At 33.0% G+C, this 26,524-nt stretch overlaps 1 protein-coding gene across 1 annotated transcript; it reads right to left on the minus strand.

The window, feature by feature from the left end:
- On the minus strand, positions 1-26,524 carry Cht5 (Chitinase 5). Its single transcript, XM_072533044.1, has 10 exons — positions 26,386-26,524; positions 16,761-16,813; positions 8,528-8,697; positions 5,553-5,718; positions 3,000-3,222; positions 2,452-2,575; positions 2,166-2,363; positions 1,806-2,099; positions 1,479-1,745; positions 1-193 (listed from the first exon to the last, which is right to left on the minus strand). Exons 2-10 carry the CDS (start codon positions 16,810-16,812, stop codon positions 71-73), a joined length of 1,617 nt encoding a protein of 538 aa, XP_072389145.1. The 5' UTR covers position 16,813; positions 26,386-26,524; the 3' UTR covers positions 1-70.

A 26,524-nucleotide genomic window follows, 5' to 3' on the forward strand; every position in this document is an offset into this window, starting at 1 on the left:
TATATATAAAATGTTTATTAAAAAAGTCTTAATATAAGTCTTATAAATACAAAACTAAAATAAGTATATTCTATGGCCTGCACTCTTCCCTGTCAGAATTCGCTGGCCAGCCGCATACATTGAGACCAGTATGAAAAACAGTGCCAGGTTCGCAGTTAAACAGGGTGGGTTTGCCATGATCACAGCGGTAGTACTAGAAACAAAAAAAAATATTAAAGATATAGGACGGTTTAAAATACAAATTAAAATTTTTTTTTTCAAAGATAAGTCTTTAGAAAAGCGTTAGAAAGGATACATGTTTTCAGTTCAAAAATTGCTTCCAATGAAGTTTTATATTAGTATAAGTATTCTTTCTATTTGTCATAAACATCAGTCTGAAGATTCTGAATATACCATAAAACATCTTCTTCTTTTTCAGGCAAAACATAATTTATAAGTAGGCTGCACTATCCGACCAATCATACCGACAATATCTGGGGGGTCCCTTAGATAGGATTCTGCCGTTTTAAAAACATCTACAAATAACTGCACAAAAAACAGCAGATTATTTCAATGTTACCTACAGATGGCGCACGCTATCAACTGAAAAAGCTCCGCGTGAAGTATCCAAGCTTATTGATCCAGTCATAAAGCCTAATGGATTCAACCAGTCATGCACACAGACTCCATAAATGGGGAAAACGGTCTGCCTCTAGCTGCGACTATGGTGCTGCCAATCAAACCATCCAACACATAGTGGAAACACATGCAGAAGAATTAAACCTATTAATAAAAACATTATTGGAGGTTCTAATGGATAAGGTTATAGATAGTAGCAAAAAGGGCGGACTAATGTTTACTATCAAAAACACGAAACTCGTGACGCTAAAAAAGGAATTAGCAACGGAATAGAAACGTTTGAGATATAAACTTAGGTACATGCGAATTTTAAAAATAAGCTTGGTGGAACAACGACGTTTTGAAAAGAATGAAAAATTAGAAGGATATTTACAATTAAAGTAAGAAAACTGCAGTATGTAGGCCATGCCGTGAGAGCAGAGAGATATGTGTTGCTTCAGATCATTATACAGGAAAATATACTGGCAAAACAAGCATAGGACGATCACGTATATCCTGGCTAAATAATTTAAGACAATGGTGCAACTGTAACATTGTGAACTCTTTAGAGGCGCAGTATCAAAGGTGAAGAAATCTGTAATGATAGGCTTTCTTCGTAAAGGAGGCGGCACTTAAAGAAGAAGAAATATTATACACATATACAAATGCCGTTACTTTCGAAGAACGAATTCAATTAATATCATTTAGTTTTTTAGTAGTGAGAATGGAGCTCACATTATTGAACACCACATGGAACACTAATCTATAAGCCATTTTAAAATTTGTTACCAAACAAATTTTAAATTGCACATTTCTTTATTTTCATATTTCCTATCCTAACTAAACCAAAAAACATTATATATTGTAACTTTTTAACATACTTTATCACAGTCCCTGTGTGGCATGAAATCTGCCTCACATTCTGTTAAATTATCAGCGTCTTCAGGATAATTTGATGGCGACGAAGCTGCAGTAGGTTGAGTGGGAACTCCATGCGTGGTTTGATGTGAAGTGGAAACTCCATGCGTGGTTTGCTGTGAAGTGGGAACCGTACTGGAGTACGTTGGTTTAGGTGGTTTAGGTGTAGCTGAAGTTACTGCTGTTGCACTGCCCGAAGAAGTTGTACTTTTTGGTCTATCCCATTCGGGCTAAAAGTTAAATGGATATTAATAAAAAACTTAAAAAGTGATAAATATTGTGGATCATACCCTTGCTGTTGTTGATACATGAGGTTCTGGTACATTATAAGAGTCCATATTAGCATGTAATATATGTATTAAAACGTTTTTGGGACCACATAAACCGTGGAAGTCATCCATATCTATAGCCCAAGTCATAGCACCTGCATACCCCTTTGATTTTATCCAGTTCATTTTTATTTGTACAGACTCTGGATCTTCGTAACCAACCCATTGTGTTCCTTTATAAGCATATGGTACCTTTCCATGTTCGTCCCATTTTTTTGTCCATCCATTATTTTCTGCCAACAGTTCGGTGCAAATCTAAAATTTAAATTAAACCATAATTAGTACAGCCACACAATTTTTAATAATTTATATAATAATTACTTCATAGTAAGCTAAAAATCCAGTAGCATTGGTGTACGGTCCGGGATCTCCACCACCTGCTTCTTTATTAATATAAGTTCCCAAATTATAGTTTGTATTTCCAGCACTTAAAGTGAATGTTCTTCCATAGAAGGGTATACCAATTACCAGTTTTTTGGGAGAGCAACCTGCATCTACCCATAGTTGTGCACCATCATTCTAAATAAAAGTATAAAATTATTTAACTTCTGTCGACAAAGCCATGAATATTTTAAGCATAATGAAAATATAAGTTAAATGTACTTACTACATTCAGTTTTTCATAAGCCCATTGATCATGAGGTCTCTTGTATAGTGGGCTGTGAGTATCGGCAAAACCAGCCCAGTTTCCTCTTAGATCGTAAGACATAACGTGGATAGCATCAACTAGGCTACAATGAATTAAATAATTAAAAATTAGAATATATTCCGAAAGATTTCCGCGGTTAGTACAATTAAACCTAGAGCTAAGATTAATACTATTACAGGAATTAATATTAAACTCAATAGTCTTCATTATCATTGCGCCGAGCTTTCGACATCTTTTTTGATGTCTTATTCAGGGCTTCCAAGGTCTCAGTCTCTCGAGCCCCCAGACAGTACTACTCTGATCATTACCTGAGTAATGCATTAGTCTCAAAAATCCGAATAGCTATGATGATTGCTGACCTCCGCCGCGAAGATGGCACTTGAAGAAGAAGAAGATAATCATATTAAAAAACAAACGGGGTAACAGATCCACACAACAGATTTTAACAGATATTGTACCTCTGCCAAAGTATCTCAATATAGTAAACCAACCGAAAAGACACTTACTCGCATAACTCGGGTACGTAGTAACCTTCTTGAAGTCTAAATTTAGCTACCGGTACAGCCATTGTAATTTCCCAGCCTTTTCCTTCATTGTCAAAGGCTCTACGAAGTTCCTCAACAAAATAAAAGAATTTATCCTTGTCCGAAAAGCTACCACCACGGTCTGCTGCTCCGGGATATTCCCAGTCCAAGTCAAAACCGTCCAAATTGTATTCCTTCATAAAAGCTAAAAATAGAAAAAAGAGATGTAAGTAAATTCATATTAATAATTTTGTTTTTTTTGTTTAATTTAACTTATTTTTATTTAAAACCAAATGGAAATACAAATCCATGAATTATTTTTTATCAATATCAAAAGTTTTGATATTGAGATTTTAAAAAACATAAATAAAAAACATTTAAACCAGCCTATAACTATTATCTCAGCTATTTTATTGTTTGTACCCAAATTTAAAAATAAACTGAGGACAGAAGTCTAAAGAAAGAAGAAACTAAACAAAAGATTACACGTCACATTAATCAAGAATATCGAGAACTTAAGAATGGATATACGGAAAGAGCACCAAATGATCCTGATAAGCTAGGGGCTGATTTAAAAAACCAAATTAAACAAACGAACAAACTGAATTTCAAAAACACAAACCAACTGGCAAAAAAGCTATAGATGACTTATAATGATTCAAAAACCTTTATTTTTTTCAAAATTTCATTTAATTCAAAAAGCAGTAACTTTTATGAGACCCTATATAAGGTTTTTATTGTGCTTCTTTCACTTATATATTCGAAAGTTAGCTAATCATAACCATTCAAAATGTATCTCAGAATTTTCAAAAAGGAAACATTTGAATTTCAAACGGGAAGGCCTAATCTAGGTGTTTATTTGTACAAATCTTAATTGCAGTCAATAAAAGCAATCGCATTCTTCTTAAATCGTTTTCTCTGTAAAAATTGTTTCAAACAGATAAGCACAATAATTGTTTGTTTACAAATTGCCAAATGCTTCTGCCAATTTGCTTTTAATTTTACCAATGAATTGCTAGATAAAATTCGTCTTTAGGGCGGGAAGTTTTCTTTTACCGGCAAATAGGTATCATACATGTGTGAGAATTGAAATTATTACTGGTCGAGCTTTTAAAGAAGCCCTTTATCTGGCATTTTTTCTTGCCAAATACTGAGGACTTTGTGCCCTAGTATCAACAATTTGCAGTTCGGTCCATAATAGTTAAATATTCTGTCTTCGTTCACTCGTCAAAAATTGGAATGAAAAGATAAGATTTTTTGATTTTTAGTGCTGAGAAATCTTCCACGGTTTAGTTATTATTAGAAAATAGTCAAGCACATATAGTGAAACAGAAATTCTTAGTTTTTACCTTTTTTATACTGCTTGAGCAGATAAATATTGTCTTAAGCTGAATATAGTCGTTTGGTGGTCAATATGAAAAAGTAAACACGTCCCATTATTTTTATTTTTTTTTTCATATATACCCAGAGTAGTGCAGTGTTAGTGTTTTTTAATGGGGTCCATCCCATTATTTTTTTTTGGCATGTTTTGATCACTATTGTTTTTTTATGTAACGCTACATTTTGTACGTAGATTGTAAGAAGCGAAAGTTCTACATATGATATAATAATGACCCAGGTAAATTTTAAATTAATATTATTTTTTAATAACATTCAATATTAAGATCATTTTTAAACATGTTTACCAGGTCATCGAGAGAAATTTAAGTTGAACTTCCTATAAAGATGTAAGAATGTATTAATTTGTAATGGACATTTCTGCAGTAAGATGTAAAATAATATGTCCAATTAAATCTATGCTGTAGCTAATATTAAACATAGCTTGTGCTCTTTTTTCGTGATTTGCATATAAATAACTGCTAACAGGTTTGCTGAGCGAATATATAAAATAGGTGTGATTGTTTATTGTTATTTGTTACATATGTAGTTTGGTTTTTAGGGGACTCTCCAAGAACAGATAAAGTAGCGCCCTTATGGCAAATTATTTATGATTTCTCTTAGTATTATATATTCAATATTTCTGGTTTACCTCTAACAGCCATCATCTACTAAATTTAATTTTGTTTTTGTGCTAGTAAGAATGATAAAAAGTACCACGCCCACATCATATTTAATATGGTTTGTTTTGTTACAGACTACTGAAATATTAGAAATGTTTGTGAATGTGAAAAGACAATACAAGAATAAATATCATAGTTAATATCAAGAATTTTACAAACAAATCAAAAGAAAGGTTGTAAAGGCAAAGGAAAGGGGGTTTACAGAAACATGTAAGGAGATAAAAGGCTTACAGAAAAACACGATAATAAACTTCTTCACAGGAAATTAAAGGAAATAACTGAAAATAGATATAATATATAGTCTGACACACTAACAAGCATAGAAGATAAGGCCCATGCTTAAATAGGGTTGATGTAACATTAGAAATAAACCACGTTATAAAAAAACATGAAAACTATACATATTTACAGTGAAATTGTAAATATTTTCTGATAGCTAGTAATAATATACATAATATACATATAATGCACTTACCAACTACACTTCTAATAAAAGAGTCCCTTCTTGCCTGTTGTGCTACCAGCGCGGAATATTTAGATCCACCTTCAGCCCATCCGCCTACTGCTACTTCTAATTTAACATGAGGATGAGTTTTCTTAATATCACTGAAGTTTCTAAATCCATTTTGTTCAATATCCAGCTAAAATACAAATTGTGAAAGTAAGGCCACTAAGGTAAGTATACGTTATGTATGAGGCTACAAGATTTTTAACGTACCCAAATGCATGGGTATTCATCATAGCGATTGCTAAATGATAATATTCAAATACTAAACTTTTAACACATTCAACTTCAAATATTTTGTCCTATTGGAACTTTAACAAGCAAATTTTATTATTATCACTGTAAGTCCCAATACTAAGTTCTGGTTAGTCAATGCCATTATTTTTTGCATTGCTACATATGCAGCTGAAACATCGACTTAAAAAAAAATCGATAGGAGTTAGATCGACGCCTTCGAAATGTGGGTCTACAGAAGAATTCTCTGCGTGAACTGGACAGAACATTGAACCAATCTGTCAATCCTGGAAGAGCTTTATATAAAAGACAGGCTATTAAAAAAATTAAACCGAGCATACCTAAATAATTACTTTAGCCACATAGCCAGAATAACGGAGACCATGAAACTATTAGTTGTGGAAGGAAAGGTAGCAGGCTGAAGACCAAGAAAAAGATCTCTAACACGATGGGCAGACCAAATGAAGACTCTGGTGGGAAAATCCCTACATAAAGCCGTCCATATGGTACAGGATCGCAGCAAGCTAACAATATCTAGAGTATCACTACGCCCCGACATGGGCTCAAGGAATAAGGAGGAAGTCCAAATACTAGAAATGGTAACTCTGATAGTAAAGATATTTAGAAGAATAATCTTTCGGTTACAAAACAGTAATTAGACCAGTGGTCACATATGGATGTGAAACGTGGACCCTCTCAACCACTGATGAAAATCAACTGAGAATATTTGAGCGCAAAATACTAAGGAAGATATTTGGACCAACCCAATGCAGCGATAGTTCGTGGAGAATTAAAATGAACCACGAGCTGGATGAACTAATGCAGAGCGCAGATATTGTCAGATTTGTAAAATCACAAAGACTAAACTGGCTTGGTCACCTAGAAAGAATGCCAGATAATCGAGCTGTAAAAGTAGTCCAGAGATGGAAGCCCCAAGGAAACAGAACAAGAGGAAGGCCCAGTAAAAGATGGATAGACGACGTAGAGAGGGATCTTAAAACCATGAACATCAGGCAGTGGCGAAGGAAAGTATCCGACAGGGGAGAATAGAAGAACATTGTTAAGCAGGCCAAGACTCACAAAGGGTTGTAGCGCCACTAGAAGAAGAAGAAGAATCTTTCGGTTAACGTTTTCTTTATTAGTAGTAGAAACCATTAACGATTTACAAAGAATTATCCAAAAAGTGAGAAATATAAAATTAAAGTAGTCACTAAAAGCTAATAAAGAAGTTTTTCTCCTTCTTCCTCTTTTATAAGCAATTCTGTTTGTTCACTGGTGGATTAATACCTCTACGAAAGGTTGTCACTTCATCTTTTGCGAGGTCGTCCGATACTTCTTATGTCGATTGGTGACTTATCTCTTGCTATTTTGAAGACACCTGTCAGCGTCATTCTGCTTATGAAGTTATTTTATTCTTTTTTTTTTCTATTTCATGTCCATTCGTTTATACACTGACGTTACATTTTCATCTGACGTCTTTACTTCTCTTTCGATCTCTCAGCGTATTTTCTGTAATTTTTCTCAATACTCTCATCTCTGCCGTTTTCAGTAGCCTTTGTGTTGTGGGTGTGTCGGGTCTTGTTTATGAGGCATATGCCATTATTGGTCTTACACTGACTTTGTTGGTTCTTTGCTGATTACTATAATTTTAATTTTCTGAGATGAGATTGTAATATTAAATTGTTTTGCTCGTATGTTAAATCTGTGAACCAGTCTTTGCAGACTGTCTTCATCTTAGGCTATCAATATTGCGTCTTTTGCGTAACAGAGTATTTTTACTCCTTTGTGTGCCATTATGTATCCTATTCCTTTGTTAACGCTTTTAATGAATTTACCTATGATTAAACTAAAGAGCATATGGCTCAATGAGTCCTTACTCTCTTATTCCGCTGCTTATTTCTATAGGATTTGTAAGTTGTCTATCTATTCTGACTTCCATTTTGTTGTTTTGGTAAATATTTTTATTAGTTTTTATAATATTTAGGGGAACTTCTCTATTATACAGATGATGGAATACATCTTTGAGTTTTACTCTTTCAAATGCTTTCTTCAAGTCAATCAGACACAGAAAGGCTGGTCTATTATACTCTAGTGATTTCTCAGTAATTTGCTCTATGATGAATATTGCATCTGTACACGATTTTCTACTTCGAAAATCCTGTTGTCCATCTGCTAAACTTATCTTCTGATTCATTAGTTCTTGTAAAATATATTAGTTGTAAGTTTTAGGGTAGTATTCAATAAGTTTATTTCTCTGTAGTTTTCGTACTGTTTTTATGTCCTTTTTTGAATAGTAGAATTCGTTTGCTCATTCTCCATTCTTCTGGTATTTTATTGTATTTTAAAATTTTATTAAATAATATTGTTAATTGTCATTGATGCTTCACAATATTTTTCCAGTATTTTACGAACTCCTTGTATATTTAAATTATTGATTTCTAATAATGAAAAAGTTGGTATAGGTAAAAGCTGATACAGGATTTCAGATTTATAGAATGGGTATCATGAATAAATGGAAGATGTAGAATAACCCAATTATTGTTTGCAGTACAACCGATTTATAACGAATGGCTTCCGAAATTAAACCCTTTCTGTGAAAAGAGTCTTCTAATAGGGATTTCCGAAATTTGATAGTTGGTAGCAGCCAAAAAAAGACTTTGAAAATTCCGTATTTATGCATATTTTATAGATAAAAATGGCCCATTTCTTACCTCTGGATCTATTACCAAAATACTCCATGATTTATCGTCAACTCCAATAAATGAGTAAATTAAATGCGTACATAGGTCAACTGGGACATCTTCCAAAGCATAGCTTCCACTACCTGGTCTGTATATAGCCCAATTGCTAAAGTAACACACTACTTTGGCTGGCGTTGCGTCTAAAATAAATAAATAAATAAGTACTTTTGTGTAAATAATAAATAATTTATTAAATAACAGTATTAAAAAATAAAATAATAAAGTAATTATCAAGCAAAAAATAATATGGATAAGAATATATCGACTGGTCCAACGAAGACTGTAGTAACTCAAATTTTCCACTTTTTGAGTTACGAGCGCAAAACAATAAAACATAATGATATCTTCCCCAGGAAAGAATCGTATCTCAGTAAACGTAGGTATGCAACCAATATTACGTGTAAGAGTTTTATAGTATCTCCGAATTATGAAAAACAACCGTAGAAAATCGTTGTATCTTGAGTTACAATAGTCTTCGTTGTTATCTGAGGCGATACGGTATTCTGCGTTAGTTTAAGGTTATGTTCAAAAGTTTAGTTTTGTTATAATTGCCATAATGTGTTCCAGAAGTGAGTTAATATTGGAATTGGCTGAGAAAGCGTATAAAAACACTGAAACGGATATTTCTTATCGTTCTTTTGAAGGTAAATTTATAATAAACTTTATTTAAAATAATAACAGCAAAGTAAAAACCTACTTATTTTTTAAGGTAAACATATTGCTGAAAGTATTGTAGAAGAAAGCAAATACAAAAAGGCGAATGAGAATCCTGGTGACCACGAGACTGATATTAATCCTGAATGTTCTACAGGTCGGTTTAAATTCCGCATGAAAAAATATTACGTAGGCATTTACCTCATTTTTGTTTAATTTTAGTAAGCTTAGAAGAGAATGAAGCCAATAGGAATGAAAATGAAATAATTGAGAAGGAAAGCGATGAGGAACCATTTCATGCAGACTCTGATACTGACCCAGATTACATTCCGACAGAAGACAAAAACATCACTGAAGTAATAATTGAACCTAATAAGAATATAACTGAAGCAACCACAAATAGAAAGAGAAGAAGCAGAGGCAATATAGAGAGAGTAAGTAGGAAAAGAATTAGAGACGTTAGTAAGTGGGCGGATGAAAAATCTAAAACAAGTCTAAACCTGGGACTTGAACATGAAAATCGAAAAGGTATTCAAATTAAAGGAAGACAGATGGGTGCACCATGCGCAAACACATGTAGACTAAAATGTGCTACCAAAATAGCTAAAGAAGATAGAGACCTTTTTTTTAATGAATTTTGGAAGTTAAAAGATCATACGAGAAAGTGGGATTTTATTGCTCGTCATGTGAGACAGGTTGCCAAATAACAAGTAACTATTACTGCAGAACAACGGTCTCGAAGAAATTACTCTCGAGAATATTACTTCTACATTCGCAATGAAAAACAACGTGTTTGCAAAACTATGTTTTTGGAAACCCTTAACGTTTCAGAAACTTGGATCACTACAGCATTAAGGAAACTGAAAGATGGTGGATCATTAGAGGAAGATAAACGTGGAAAGTACACTAACAGACCACATAAACTATCACCAGAACTTATAGACAACGTAAAAAATCACATAAATCAGTTTCCTGTAGTACCTTCCCATTATACCCGTAAGAATACGATGAAGATGTACCTTGAAGAAGGGCTAACTATCCAGAAAATGTACCGATTGTACAACGAGCATTGCGAAAAAAATAACATCACTACAGCTGCCACGTCACGCCAGTATAGAGATATTTTCAATGAACAGTTCAATGTTGGGTTCTCTAAACCAAAAAAGGACCAGTGTACTGTTTGTTCTGTTTTTAATATGGCTAGTGATGCTGAAAAAGCAAAATTGCTCGAACAATATGAGTCCCATATGAAAAACAAAGAAGTTATCAGAAACTTAAAAGACATAGACAAACAGCTTGCACTAGATAATAAGAGCTTGTGTGTGGCTTGCTTTGACCTTCAAAAGGTTTTAGCTACCCCTTTGTCTAACGTAAGTGATTTTTACTACAAAAGCAAATACTCTACATATAACTTTACAGTTTATGATGTTGGAAATAATCAGGGTTACTGCTATGTATGGCACGAGCAGGTGGCTAAAAGAGGTCCTAATGAAATTGCCAGTTGCCTCTGGAAATTTTTAGATCTCAAGGCACAACAAAGTGTTAAAACGATAATATTCTACTCAGACAACTGTGGGGGACAAAATAGGAATCGTTTTGTGTTTTCGATGTTTGCTTTTACTGCTGCTCATTTTCATATTAATATTGTTCACAGATTTCTGGAAAAAGGCCACACTCAGAACGAGGGTGACAGTATGCATGCTGTTATCGAACATGCAAAGAAAAGGCAATCGGTTGTATATGTGCCAGAACAGTGGGTTACATTAATTAGAATGGCTTAAACTACAGGAAGAGTTTATGATGTTACGGAAATGTCCCAAGATAATTTTTTTAATATTAAAAAACTGACTGATACCGAGAATTGGAAACTTGACAACGAAAAGAAATCAATAAAAGTTAGCAAAATACGAGAAATAAAATTTCCGCATGAACACCAAAATTCTATAATGTTTAAATACGAATTCGATGATGGTTTTAGAGGTTGTGACATAAAATTAAATCGAAAATGCAGAGGACGGCCTTCCACTACTATCAAATTTCCACCGAAACTGTATGATGCACCATTACCAATTGAAGAAAAAAAGCTAAAAGGATTACTGTGGCTGTATAATACCGGCAAAATACCCACAATGTACCATGGATTTTATAAAAATCTTAATTCAAAGAGTTATGTACCTCCTAAAGTCGAGCTCGAAGTTGATTCAGTTGAGAGCGAAGAAGAGTCGGATGAGGAAAATTGAATTAAAATATAAAACTGCAAATTATATCAGTAGCTTCTTCAAAATGTAGAATTTTATATAAATAAAGTTAAGAAACAAATAATTCTGGTATTTATTACTTTAAAAATATCTCGATCGAAAACTATAGTAATTCATTCAAAAGTTACTTATAACCATTTCTGTCTTAAATCTGTTTTACCCTTGTAAGATCATTATTAAAAGTATCACTTAATGCTATAAAAACATCCATTTAATAGATAAATGAATTTTGGTAACAGTGTAAATACATTTTTATAATTATCTCAATTACATAAAAAATGAGTTACTACAGTCTTCGTTGGACCAGTCGATATAAAAATAGAATTACACTTCTTTTTCTTTGCTGCCGGTCTGATACATATTTTTGAAGTTTTTGCTCTGCATTGTTGTTAGTGTTTTATTGTAAGAGTTAAATGTTAAAATTAAACACACAATTGAGTAATTTTTGTGTGACGCACCGGTGCATCATGAACATGATATACGTAGTATTGTTTTAGTGTGCGCATGACGCACCGGTGCGTCATAGATAATAATAGTTTATTATTGCATATTTATACAGTTGTTCATAATATAAAAATCCTAAAAGCATTAAATAAAATTTATTAACATAGAAGGGAAAGTTAGAACATACTTATACAATAAATAAATAAAAAGAAACATTAGTTTGGTTTGGATTCAAAATAATAATTGAAACACAAAATTTAACCTTCTTGCATATTATATAAATAAAAACATAAATTTAACAAAAGCCTTGTTTATTTTTACAAACACTAAATTAATTCCGGTTATAGTCTTCCAAGAATTTCCCAGCACACAAACCTGGAAGATCAGCACATTGAATACAATGGTAAGTAGAGTCTTTTCCTATTTTTTTTGCCTCAAATGCACCTGATAATATCCCAATTTATATTTTGCGACGTACACATCTTATCACAAGTGCTATCATTAAAATAATACTCACACTATAAGTGCTAACATACAAACAAACATTATATTCAATAGAGTATATGAAGCATCGGTGCGTCATGTGCCCCTCTACAAGAAACAGCTTGACGCACTAGTGCGTCATGAGCACTGAACGTGTTAAGTTATGTTTGCAATAGCTCTAAAAACACCTTTTGAACTATATTTAAATCAAAATTAGATAATTCGCTTCGAATTTAACTTCTTTAAAATTTATTTCTACAATTAAAAGGACAATTATTACAGTTAAAGAATGAATTAGGTCTTATTTTATAATTTAATTTTACTGTCGTTGTAGGCTTCTGTATTCTTATCGGGTTTAAAGGTCAGCTACTGATATACTAATGCGTTTAGAGGTCTGGATTACTTAACTTCAATATCAATTTCTTTACATATTTTCGCCGATATTATAAATCTCAGCAGTTAATACCATTGTCTCCGCTACAGATGTCCCAAAACATCCTTGTTTGTAATCTTCTGCGTTCATACTATGTAAAGTATTTTGTGTAAGACCACATTCTAAATCACAATAATTTGTTTATATGCTCTTTTTTAACTATCTAGTGTTTCATTCCATATTCATCATCAGGAACTGCTGGATATAGGTCACCCTCAGCTCTTTTCATTTGTGCAATCAATTAGCTTTTGCCTCAGATTTTATTTTTCAGAAGCGGTTTATTTGTAGGAGTTCTTGCTCGCAATCCACTTTCAAACAACTTCTTTTTGACAGTGCGGTCCGATATTCGTAAACCAGTTGATTTGAAAATAGTTTCATGTCTTTTGTGGATCTGAAAAAAGAATCTTCCAAAGACAGGCATAATATTCTGCTCTTATTGTATTGACTAACATTCGGTTTTTTGCCTGTTCTTTTTGCCGATTTTGTCATTCCAGTGTTATGATAACGTTTAAAAACTTTTATTACACCTCCTTTTGTGGCACCACTACCCAATTTGCTATTGTTTAATACATGTAACCTTCGTCACGAAGGGGAATTGCATTGGCTGTCTTACCTGGTGGCCAGTCAACATGTTTTGGGTATCTGGAAGACATTTTTGTTAATTTAATACTGATATATTCTTTTTCGTCAGTTAAAAATATCAGATTATATTACTAACAGTAAAAACTACGTGAAGTCACTGATAAACAATGGAAGTGACATGAAACTCTACTAAACGCTTTCAATTTGACTACAAAATAAAGCGATTCGTCGTTGAATGTCTAGCAGAACTCCGCAAACTCTGACGTGATATAGTATTTACAGTGTAATTCAATAATCTTAAATTTTCGACGTTTTACTATTTTATTAAATAATTATGCAAATATATACAGATAAAATAGCAGAAATACAGGGTGAGTCATGAGGAACTTTACATACTTCTACCATATGTAGAGTCCCTCAGGGAGCATATGATGTGGCCACTAAAAAATGTCAACTCCTCTTCTTTATTAATTAACAGGGTGATTTGTGTAATTGACCATTTATTTCATTTTACTGTAGTGTTTATACGGCTTATTTGATTTTTTTTAATTTTTGCATGATACAGTATACTACTATCAAGCATTCAACTGGTATTAGCTAAACTAAAAAATTCCAGGACTGGCTTTGGAAAAATTAATTTAGGGATTCGTATTAAATATAACACCCTGTATATATTTTTTTTAAAATGCAATAAGTGATTTTCAAACTACATAAATAGCCAATGAAAACGACATATGCGACAATGTTGTCGCACTTTTATTAAATTTTTAGTGAACGATCAAATCTTACCAATAGAACAACCATAATGAAGTATCAAATTATAAGGTAATTAATTTAAACAAATGTTATAAATTTCAAACATTTTAATTGAAATGATAAACTGAGTCACTGCACAACAAAAAACAGTAACTACTAACAATAACGAAGAACAATTTAAAAAAAAACTAAAAATATGTACATAGTTATGATAAACCCATAAATTAGAACTGGAAAAGATACAATAATGGTAACAAAATAAAAATAATTCAAAATAGATTTTCGAAATGGAACCCTGCAGCCTGTACACATTTTTGTTGCCGAATTGTTAATTGACGTATTGAATTACGGATACTCTGGGGATCGTTTCTAATAGTATTACAACAATGTATAATTCTATAAATTAATTGTTGTCGGTTATTAATATTCACTGCGTAAACTAGTTGCTTCAATCGTCCCCAAATATGGTAATCAACGGGATTGAAATCAGGGGATCTTGAAGGTCACAAAATAGGACCTGCACGTCCTATCCACCTGTTGCCATAAACATTATTGAGATGTTGTCTCACTGCCAGTAAAAAGTGTCCCATCATGCATGGGGGTGCCTCATCATGCTGAAAATACATCCCTCGGATAGCAACGTTCGCGTTGGCAAGCAAATTCGGCATAATATTTTGTAGAAAGTTCAAATAGACCTGCCCTGTTAAAGGACCATCAAAAAAGTGAGGACCTACTAATTGGTTATTTATGACACCAATCCACACGTTAACCGAAAACCTTAACTGAGAACGACGTTCTCGAATAGCATGGGGATTTTCTTCTGCCCACACATGTGAATTTCGTGAATTGTTTATCCCGTCTCTGGTAAATTGGGCTTTATCTGTAAATAGTGTCCTGTATAGCGTTGGTCGATTATTGTTAATCCATCTACAAAATTCCAACCTATCGATCTCATCTCCAGCATGTAGTCGCTGAACCATTTGAATGTGATATGGGTATAGATTATTTTTTTGTAAGACTCTACTTACTTTTGATTGAGTAACATTGAGTTCTCGACTTACTTGTCTAGTGCTTATTGTAGGGTTCATAGTAACGGCGTCCATAATGTCATCTTCCTGCGCTTCATCTACATGTCGCTCTGTTGTTCCACTAGGAAAAGTGCCATTTTCTCGCAAATAATTAAAAACTGACCCAAATGTTGGATGACTGGAAGTTCGACGATTAGGAAATCTCCTGCGATATTCTCTACTAGCAGTCCTGCCATTCCCATTACAGAATCCATAAACAAATATTATGTCTGCATATTCTGTGGTCGAAAACTGATGTGGCATTTTGAACGAACGTAACAAAAGCTCTACCAAAACTAACACAATGTACTTAACGTAGATATGACAGAAGAAATATGTATTCTTGTACACATAAATAACAATTGATAATGACAATAATGACAATGGGTATAAAATATCAAGAAACGTCAAACGGTCAACGCCAACCTTCATTTTAAACTTTTTTAGATTTATTTTTATTTAGTACAGTTGATGCAATGTATTATTATTTGACATAAAATTTTAATCATTTACAATCAACAAAAACTAACACATACAAGAGGTTTGACTTTTTAATCAATTAAATTTATTATTTATCGAAAATAATGCCCCAATACGATCTATGAGTAAAAATTTAAAATTGAAAAACAATTGATTCTATCGTAGAGATAATACAAAGTGACAGTAAAGATGTTAATTTTCTACGTATTAGATTATGTTGTAGGAACTCATTTTAATTAAAATGTTTGAAATTTATAACATTTGTTTAAATTAATACCTTATAATTTGATACTTCATTATGGTTGTTCTATTTTTGGTAAGATTTGATCGTTCACTAAAAATTTAATAAAAGTGCGACAACATTGTCGCATATGTCGTTTTCATTGGCTATTTATGTAGTTTGAAAATCACTTATAGCATTTTAAAAAAAATTTATACAGGGTGTAATATTTAATACGAATCCCTAAATTAATTTTTTCAAAGCCAGTCCTGGAATTTTTTAGTTTAGCTAATACCAGTCGAATGCTTGATAGTAGTGTACTGTATCAAGCAAAAATTAAAAAAATCAAATGAGCCGTATAAACACTACAGTAAAATGAAATAAATGGTCAATTACACAAATCACCCTGTTAATTAATAAAGAAGAGGAGTTGACATTTTTTAGTGGCCACATGATATGCTCCCTGAGGGACTCTACATATGGTAGAAGTATGTAAAGTTCCTCATAACTCACCCTGTATAAAACAATAAAACTAAAATATAATTGTATTGATAAACTATATAAATCACGATCATAAAACAACTGGTACTGGAAAAACAATAATTTTTGTAAAGCTTCCAGAATTTTAGGTTTAAGTGTCCCCTCTAGATTTTGCTATAATTTTTTTTATGTCGCTTACTGTATTCCTCCTCTGTCCTATCTAATCTCCTATCCGACTTTCAAAAACTTTTTAGTAATATTCAAATTTGATAATCACAATATTGTAGATGTTTATATAAAAAGATATTTTTTAAAAATTAATTACTGAATATTTCTTAAAACTTACCTAATGTCTGGAAGCTTGCAAGAAAAACTAGGACTACTGTCTTGAGAAACATTCTAAAACAATAAATTCAAAAATGATAAAAAACAATTCACCTTACAATTACTTTATATAGGTAAATTTAAAAATATTTATTTTGAAAATCCAATGCGTGTACATAACATTGAATCATAGGAATTTCTCTTCCGTTGATAACGAATTTTAGGAAATTTTTATTATTATATTGATTTTTATTATCAGATAACGATGAAAAACTCGTTTATTTATTTTTTATCTTAAATATAGATATATAGTTATCAAATTTTAGTGATTGATTTTATTTAGAAAGGAAACATTTATATATGAATAAAAATATTTCGTGTTTTCTTCGGTAAATAGAACAATGAATAAAGATAGATAACATTTTGGATACGTTTATGGATAAAATTAGATATTACAAGAAAAAAGACAAATTATCTAGATAATACAGAGAGACAAAATAAAAAGTTGAATTTGTATTGATTGCACCGTAGGAACGCAAGAAACCTATTCATTTTGAGTCTACTCAATGAACACAATATGCACAGGCCATATACTCAAGTTGAAGCACAAGAGAAATTTTAATAAAAGTTTTACTTAAAAATCCTTTAGAAAAGGTATACAATAATTAACTGGTTGACTGCCAGAGCTAATACATAAAACTTTTATTTTTACTGGCTAGTTTTTTTTTGAAAACTCTATCATATGTGTTTATAAAGTCAACGTGAATTTGGAAACTTGATTATTTCTTATTTTGATTGACATTTTCAGCGTACCAATGCCTATGTCGCACATGACATTATTGTGGACTAACTTTCTTTTTGTTTCAGATGACGAAGCATATTGAAAATACTTATAGAAAAAACATTTTATTACTCCACTTTGAAAATACTCAATTGTTAAGAAAATCATTTTCAAAATCTTCTTCTTCAAGTGCCCTGTCCGTTGCGAACGTTGGCTATTAACATGGCAATTCTGATCTTATTTGCCGCGCTTCTGAATAGTTCGACCGATGTGAGCCCGAACCACTTCCTCAGATTTTGGAGCCACGAGTGTCTTCTCCTGCCCGGCCCTCGCTTACTGTCTATTTTTCCCTGGACAATCAATTGCAGTAGACGGTACTTATCGTGTCTCAATATGTGGCCTAGATATTCAAGCTTTCTTTATTTAATTGTATTCACGATTTCTTTCTCCTTTCCGATTCTTTGGATTACCTCTATGTTGGTGACATGTTCGGTCCAGGATATACGAAGAATTTGTCGGTACACCCACATTTCGAATGCTTCTAGTTTTCTCGTGAGCGTCTCCGTCAGCGTCCAGGCCTCCACACCATACAGTAAGATCGGAAAAATGTAGCATTTAACTAGACGTAGTTTTAGGGGAAGAGACAAATCCCTGCTTATGAGGAGCTTTTTCATATTGCTAAATGCTGCTCTAGCTCGTTCTATTCTCGCCTTAATTTCTGTGGCCTGTTCCCATTTTGCATTTACGTTGGTGCCAAGGTACACATAAGATTCTACATGGTCAATTAGTATGTTACTTATCCGTAACTGTCGAGCAGGCTGTTGCTTCCTGCTTATCAGCATCCACTTTGTTAGATATGCCGACGACACCATGGTGATAGCAGATAGTTTAGAGGGACTTCAGAGGCTAATGGACAGAATAAACGAGTACAGTCAACAGTACGGACTAAACATTAATACCCACAAAACGAAACAAATGATTATCAGCAAGGAGAATATAAATGGGGCTCATCTATACATTAATGGGACGCAGATAGAGCGAGTAAAACAGTATTGCTACCTGGGAACCATTATAAACGAACAGTGGAGCAATGTACAGGAAATAAAGTGCCGCATAGGAAAGGCAAGAACGGTCTTTAACAAAATGAGCGCCATCTTCAAAAGTCACAACATATCCCTAGATACAAAAATGAGACATTTGAGATGCTATGTTTTCTCTGTGTTGTTGTACGGGGCAGAGGCATGGACGCTTACAGACACCACTATTAAAAAACTTGAAGCATTTGAGATGTGGCTTTATAGAAGAATGCTGAGAATATCATGGACAGCAAGGATCACGAACAAGGAAGTTCTAGAAAAAATGAAGAAGGAACCAGAGATTGTGTTTACGATCAAACGCATAAAATTGCAATATCTGGGACACGGTATGAGAAATCAGCACCGTTACTCCCTGCTGCAGTCTATATTGCAAGGTAAAGTCAAAGGTAAGCGAGGAACCGGTAGAAGGAGAATATCATGGCTGCGGAATTTAAGAACATGGTTTAAGAAAACCTCAACGGAGCTGTTTCGAGCCGCAGCGAGCAAGGTCATGATTGCCAATATGATTTCCAACATCCGAAACGGATAGGAACCAGAAGAAGAAGAAGATGTGTCCTATAAGAGACACTGGGTTCTAGCAGAAGTCTAGCGTGTGTCCTATAGGAAACACTGGCAGTCAACCTGTTAAAGTTAAAAAAAAAAAACAATTCACAAATTAAGTAATTGAATTAATGCTAATGCAACGAGCTACCTGCTATGAGAAAAAAGTCAATTTTTGTTGATATAACCCGAGATATTCCGAATTTTATAAATTTGAAGTTACCAATTCAGTGTCAATATAGAGTACTACAGCTGATCGTTCAAGGAAAAAGTAGACAGCAGAAGGGGTCCAGGGAGGAGAAGACACTCGTGGCTCCAAAACTTGCGGCAATGGTTCGGATTGTCATCTGCTGAACTATTCAGATCAGCCGTAAACAAAGTCAGAATAGCCATGTTGATTGCCAACGTTGGGAACGGACAAGGCACATGAAGAAGAAGACCAATTCAGTTTTTGAAATAGTAAAATCGAGAAATGAAAAAAAGGCTAACTCGGGTTCTAAGTAAGTTAAGTTAAAATAATTTACCTTTATACATGTTGATTTGTCTAAGTTATTTTAAATATTTATAAGCTTAAATTCACAGTACTGTTGTAAACCTATTTTACAATTAATAACATTAATTTTTTATGCTAAATGATTTAATTTAATAAAATAATCCCTTGTCTTCAATTTGTTGCTTTCAGAATGTTTGTAGAGCTAATAGTTTATACAAAATTATATTGTAGATAAAAGCTTTCTGGTATAAACAATTTCAATTTAGAAATATTGCTTGTCAAATTTAACGTGATACTTGGTCGATTTGAAATTAGGCTCCACCCACGATGCGCATTCGACCACAACACCATTCGGCCTTATTATTTCTTGGCCCTTCGAAGTGCAAGGTACTTATATAGTCTGCGACAAAGTTTTTTTTATTTTACTTATGTTTAAAGTTACTGTGTGTTGAAGAAATATCGTATTACAATAGATTTGACTTTTTAAATAATTATTGTTAAGTATTTTAAATTATAAACATGGATTTTCATTTAAAATTAGAAGGCAAAGTCTTGTCTGGACAAAGGAAGGAGGTAATAGCAAATGTAATTATTTTTATGCAGAGAGAAGCGATGCAAAATCCGCATGTTAAAGATTTTAAATAAGTTCAAGAGCGTGCTTCCTTAGCAACGGGAGTAAGTATAGCCACTATAAAACGGATCTCTTGTGAAATGAAAAATATAGAAGAAGGTGCTTCTACATCATTTTCGACGCCTAACAAAAGAATGAAATCTGCCATCCCAACGGGGCTGGTATTATTCTATTGTAAAGAAATAAACAACAGATTAAAATATTTATGACTTTCTAAAATGCTAAAATGCCAAAGATCCAAAGAATAAAATATATGACTATAATATAAAATATTACGACAACTCTAGTATAAAAATTACGTAATAAATGTTTTGTCGGTATGTTCTAGGTATAAGATTAACTACTGTTCTTTTATTCTTATACAGTTTACTGAAACGCAAATGTAAAGCTTTCATCTCTGCCAATATTCCTCTTATAAAATTACAGAACGAGACATTTATAGAAGTGTTCGAAAAAACTGCCGCTTCAACATGACTGAATGGTCAATATTAATGAGTCAAATAAAATATAATTATTAGAAGAATTTTTTTACCAAGTAACAAAAACAAAATATTTTGTATTTCGAGAAAAATTTCCGAAGAAAAAATTGAAACGTCAAAATAACATACAATATAGACATATCATAGAAGTTCCATTAATAAATAAGGTCACTCTCTGTAAACTTGTAGTATGGAGTGTACCAACGAGGCGAAGAGACCGAGCGCATTATGTATCTCTTTTCCTCCGAATGCGTTCTCACTTAATTTTCTACGCAAGTGGACAAATTTGTCAAGTATCACCTTAAATTTGACAAGCAAATGAAACTTCTTGAAATTTTTATAGCTAAATACATGCAATATTGTCCCCATTATCACTCAAAATTAAAGTTTTTTGTGAATTATTAGAAAAGTTACTAATACTTTTCCAAATACTTCTAAAGCTATTTTTGTAATAATTAAGCAACAAATTAAGAAGTCCAGGTTTAAAATTATTTAAGCATTTCAAATATTACTGAAGTAGTCTATATCCATTATCTTAATTTTGTTGGTGCAGAAGTATTGTATGTCAACATTTATTAGTTCTCTTCTCATCTGAGTTGATTTAAATCAAATATACTGAGTGCAGAACTAGCCTATCTGGAGATAGACCACGTTTTGCACTCGCCAGATCGTGGCAGAGCTAGTCTGGTTTTTGTAAATATATTACCTACAACGGTTCTATAATTACCATTACTATTTACAAAGTAAGAGGAATAAGCTACTACTACTACTAAGGATTTCCACAGTTTTCACTGTCTTCCTTCACTCAACCGTTTTCTCCAATTTTCCCTGTCATTCCAGTCTCCATCTCGCAGGGTTCTTTTCTCCATAGCCTCGTCGATTTCATCTCTGAATGACCTTCGGGGCCTTCCTCTCTTTCTTCTTCCAATCGGGCTCCATTCTGTGATTTTGTTTATCCAGCGTCCTCTGTCCGCTCTTCTGACGTGGCCGTACCAGGATAGTCTCTTCTCCTCTATATAGTCGATTATGTCTGATTGCACTCCCATTCTCCGCTTAATCTCTGCGTTTTCAATTCTCTCTCTTTTTGTAAGTCTACAGCTTCTCCTCAGGAACTCCATTTCTACTGCTCTTATTCTACCTCTATTTCTCTTGTTTATTGTCCAGTTTTCGGACCCATATGTCAGGATACTTCTTGTCAGGGTGTTATATATTCTCTTTTTTGTCTTTATCGTAATGTTCTTATCCCACAACACTGAGTTTAGTTGTCTTATACAGTTTCTTGTTTGTCTCAGTCTGTTGTTTATATCTTCTTCTGTTGTTCCCTGGTTCGATATTATGGTTTCTAAATACTTGAATTTATCTGTTCCATTTATTTGTCTTCCCTCGTCTATCTCTAGGTTTCTCATATCCTTGTTTTCTGTTGTTAGATATTCGGTTTTCTCTAAGTTTATTTCCATTCCGTTGTTTTTATATTCTACTTCTAGTTTTCTGAGCATAAAGCTGAGATCTTCTTCATCTTGTGCGATGACTACTTGATCGTCGGCAAAACTTAAGGTGTATAGGTATTCGTCTCTTACTGGTATGCCCATTCCTTCGCACTTTCTCCTCCATGGTTTGAGTGTCTTTTCCAAGAATATTTTAAACAGAGTAGGGGACGTAGCACAGCCTTGTAGAAGTCCTTTTGTCGTCTTAAATGGATTGTAGGCTTTATTTCCACATTTAATAGCTACTTTGTTTTCTTTGTATAGTGCTTTAACTGCTTTTATTAGTGTTTGTCGGATTCCGAGATCATTCATTGCTTCCCATAATTTGACTCTAGGTATTGAGTCATATGCTTTCTTTAGATCAACAAAGGCCAGATGGACCGGTCTACCTTTTGCCATTTTCTTCTCTGTCAGTTGTTCTAATGTGTACGTATGATCTAGGCATGATTTTCCTACTGTGAACCCTGCTTGGTCTTCTCCAAGGAATAAGCAAAAAGAGTATATAAACTAAAGAGCCAACAGAGTGCAAGCAAGAGCAAAGAAAGCCCCGTGCAATAATTGTAGGTTTAATTGTGATTCAAAATTTACAGAAGAAGAACGTACTATGACGTTGGATACTTTCTGGAACCTAGGCAACATTAATCGTCAGAGAGATGTTCTCTCTATAATAAAACTGATGACTGCACTAATGATGTTAACGATAAGGATGATAAAGAAACGTCGACAGGTAGTAGTACAAAACAATCACGTAGGTCTATGTCTTATTTCTATTATCTTTGTACTTCTGAAAAGAAGGAAAGAGTTTGTAAAATGTTTTTCATATCAAATGGTAAAAACGGCATTTTCAAAAGAGATTAAATACTTAATACAGTTGGCGAAGATTAAAGAGGAAAAAATGTCTGTACTACAAAATTACCTGACAAAATTAAACAGACAGTGATGGATCATACCAATATGTTTCCGAGGGTAGAAAGCCATTATTGCCGAAAAGATACACAGAGGAAATATTTAGATTCAAATCTAAATATTAAAAAAATGTATGATTTATATACAGAAGACTGTGTGAATAAAAATATTCAACAATACTATAAGTTTTCTATCTACAGATCTTTATTCAACACAAATTTTAACCTTGGATTCTTCTACCCAAAAAAGATTTGTGTGACCTATGTGAAAAACATAAAAACAGCAAAGACCATGTAAACAAGAGATGTGAAAATGATGATACCTATTTTGCAGCAGCTTTTGATTTGCAACAAGTTCTTCAAACGCCACATTTAGATGTATCTCAGTTGTATTATCGTAGAAAGCTTTCTGTTTACAATCTGAGTATTTATGATCTTCATAAAAAAAGGTTATTGCTACATGTGGAATAAAACAAAAGCACAGAGAGGATCCAATCAAGTAGCTTCCTGTGTTAAAAAATTAGTAGAAGAAAAGGCTCTGAAAGGAAAAAAAAAAAATGTGTTTTTTTTGACAACTGAGGGGGACAAAATCTTAACAGAAATATTGTCGTAATGTATAAAGATCTAGATGCTAAATATAAGATTAAAATTTTCCACTTTTCCTTGGAAAAGGGACATACCCAACACGAAAGTGATAGTATATATCGTATATTGAGACGGCTTCAAAAAATGTTGCTATATACGTGCCAAGTCAGTGGTACCTTATTGCACGAACAGCATGTAGAAAGATTTCATACAATGTTATCGAAATGAATGAATTTTACGATTTTGTTGAATTCAGAAAACAAACTTGTACCGAAATGGACAAAAATGAAAATGGAGAAAAGATCAAGTGGCAGAAGGTACGTGTCATAATGGTTTTTGTGTGTGATGTGAATTTTATCAGATTTATTACTGAGCGTAATATTGAATGCTGAAAGTATACCTATTAGTACAAAGAAATTAGAGGATTCGAAATATATACACACACTCACAAATGTTTTGCATATTATCTGTAACGCCACTGAACGTTTCTCATTTGAAATTTTTTGCACTGATTTTTTTATCTACTAAAATAATGTATTTTATTGCTCGTTTTTTGTTTCTTAATCGTCGGAAAGATTCTCAGTATTCATATTGTCGTTCATCAGTTCATTCAAAAACTGATATTTGTAAAAATTGGTTTGCGTTTTATTCACTTTGTAGTGAACAATATAGATATAAATATATAAGTGATATCTGAGTTCAACAGAGCTAGAATCGTTACTTTGATTGAGGAAGGCCACACACAAGTCGACGTTGCTGTCCGGGTTGGAGTTAATTAGAGTGATGGGTCTCGGATTGTGAAAAAATATTGAGAGACGAATTTTGTTAGCGATCGTCCAAAAAGCGGAAGACCCAGAATTACTACCAATGTCCAAGAACGCTTTTTAACGTTAACTATCCGAAGAAATCCCTCTATGACTGCCCCAGCTATCAGAAGAGAGCTCCAGCAAGCTCATAATATTGTAATTTGCGATCAAACTATTAGAAACAGGTTACATTTGGCGAATTTATTTACAAGAAGACCATTGTGTGTACCAAAGCTTATGTTACAGAAAAGGACTCGACTGGAATGGGCCAATGAACATTTACAATGGCATGACAACAGATGGGGAAACTTGTTGTTTTCTGATGAAACTAAAATTAGCCTTTTGTCAGATAATCACCAAATTAGGATTTGGAGGGACCCAAATCGACAGGATAGACTTAACCAAGCTGTCCAAAGAGTATCATATCAAGGTGGCTCCATAATGTTTTGGGGCGGCATCATGCTAAATAATAAAACTCCTTTAATTCCTATTGTTGGTAACATGAATGGAGAAATTTATATTGATACCATACTTAGGCCTGTTGTACGCTTGCGGCGAGGAGCTGTTGGTCTAGAATTAATTTTTATGGACGACAATGTGCCTCCCCATCGTACGAGACATGTGACAGATTTTTTAGAGACAGAAGATATCGTCATATTACAAGGGTCACCTTGCTCATATGACATCAATCCCATTGAGAACAGATGGGATATGCTCAAAAGAAAAATTCAGTCCCGACAGCCACCCCCAACGACACTACAAGACCTTAGAATAGCAGCGATTGAAGAATGGGGCACCATGGACCAAAACTACATTAATACACTTATAAGAAGCACGGGACATCGCATTTAATCTTGCATTGATACAAGAGGTGGAAATACGGCATATTAAAGTATTAGTTCCTATATCTTTACAAATTTAAAAAAATATATTTTTAATACATATTAAAAATGATAATAATAAATTGTTAATCCTTTAAATTTTGTTTATTGTTTTTTCAAAACATACAATTTTATATATATAATAAAGTATTTTGTTAAAAAAAAATAGATTTCAACAGATTTAGTGTATAATTTTGAAAATATTACATTATGCAAAACATTTTTGAGGGTGTATATGTAAATCATTGGTCATTCCGACCGTGTACCACGACATCTATTTGAATTTAAAGTCATAATGGAACTTAATTTAAGAAATCACTATTTATATAATTTATTTTGTAATCTGCGACATATTAATTAAATATTTGTATTTTTATGAACAGTAGTAATTTATTTAATCATTCCTTCATTCGGCTTTACTTAAATAGCAACTGCGTGTTTTTGTAAAAATAAAGAATATTGTTAGTGTAGAACTAGCGTCAGTCCAGATAAACTACTTCTGCACTAATAATTCTGATGCAGCACTAGTCTATGTCCACCTAATTTTTTATTAAAACAATAAAACAAAAAAATTAGTTTTATAGTAATGTAAAAGTTTCTGGATTAATTGAAAAGTATGCACAAAGTAAACGTTAATCTTTGAAAAAAAAAAAAAAAGAAAAACTAAACTTCTGAAAAACTTCAAATTGCTCTGCTGAAAAGTTGTGATTTCGGACATAGACTAGTTCTGTTTTAAAGCAGAGATTTGAGCTTAATTCTTTAAAATTATTCTTTGCAAAACTCATCTCGCAAACTAAATATTTATTGAAAAATACTACAATATACTATTGCACGATTTAATGGATTTTGTATTCGGTATTAAAACGAATAAATTTGTGTATAGCAAAAAATTAAAAACCAACTACCAAATTATTTTTATTATTCTAAATACTTCAGACGAAAACAAAAAAAATACAGCCTCTTACCTGCAACAACAGAATGCGTGTGTCTACCTCAAGTCACAACAAAAAAAACGCACTGCATAAAAATAAGGTTGTTAACTTTTCAGTGTCAGCTCAACAGTATTATCAATTCAAAACACCTCTTCCTTTTATACGACCCAAG

The sequence above is a fragment of the Diabrotica undecimpunctata genome, chromosome 5 (genome assembly GCF_040954645.1).
Source record: "Diabrotica undecimpunctata isolate CICGRU chromosome 5, icDiaUnde3, whole genome shotgun sequence".
Taxonomy (NCBI): domain Eukaryota; kingdom Metazoa; phylum Arthropoda; class Insecta; order Coleoptera; family Chrysomelidae; genus Diabrotica; species Diabrotica undecimpunctata.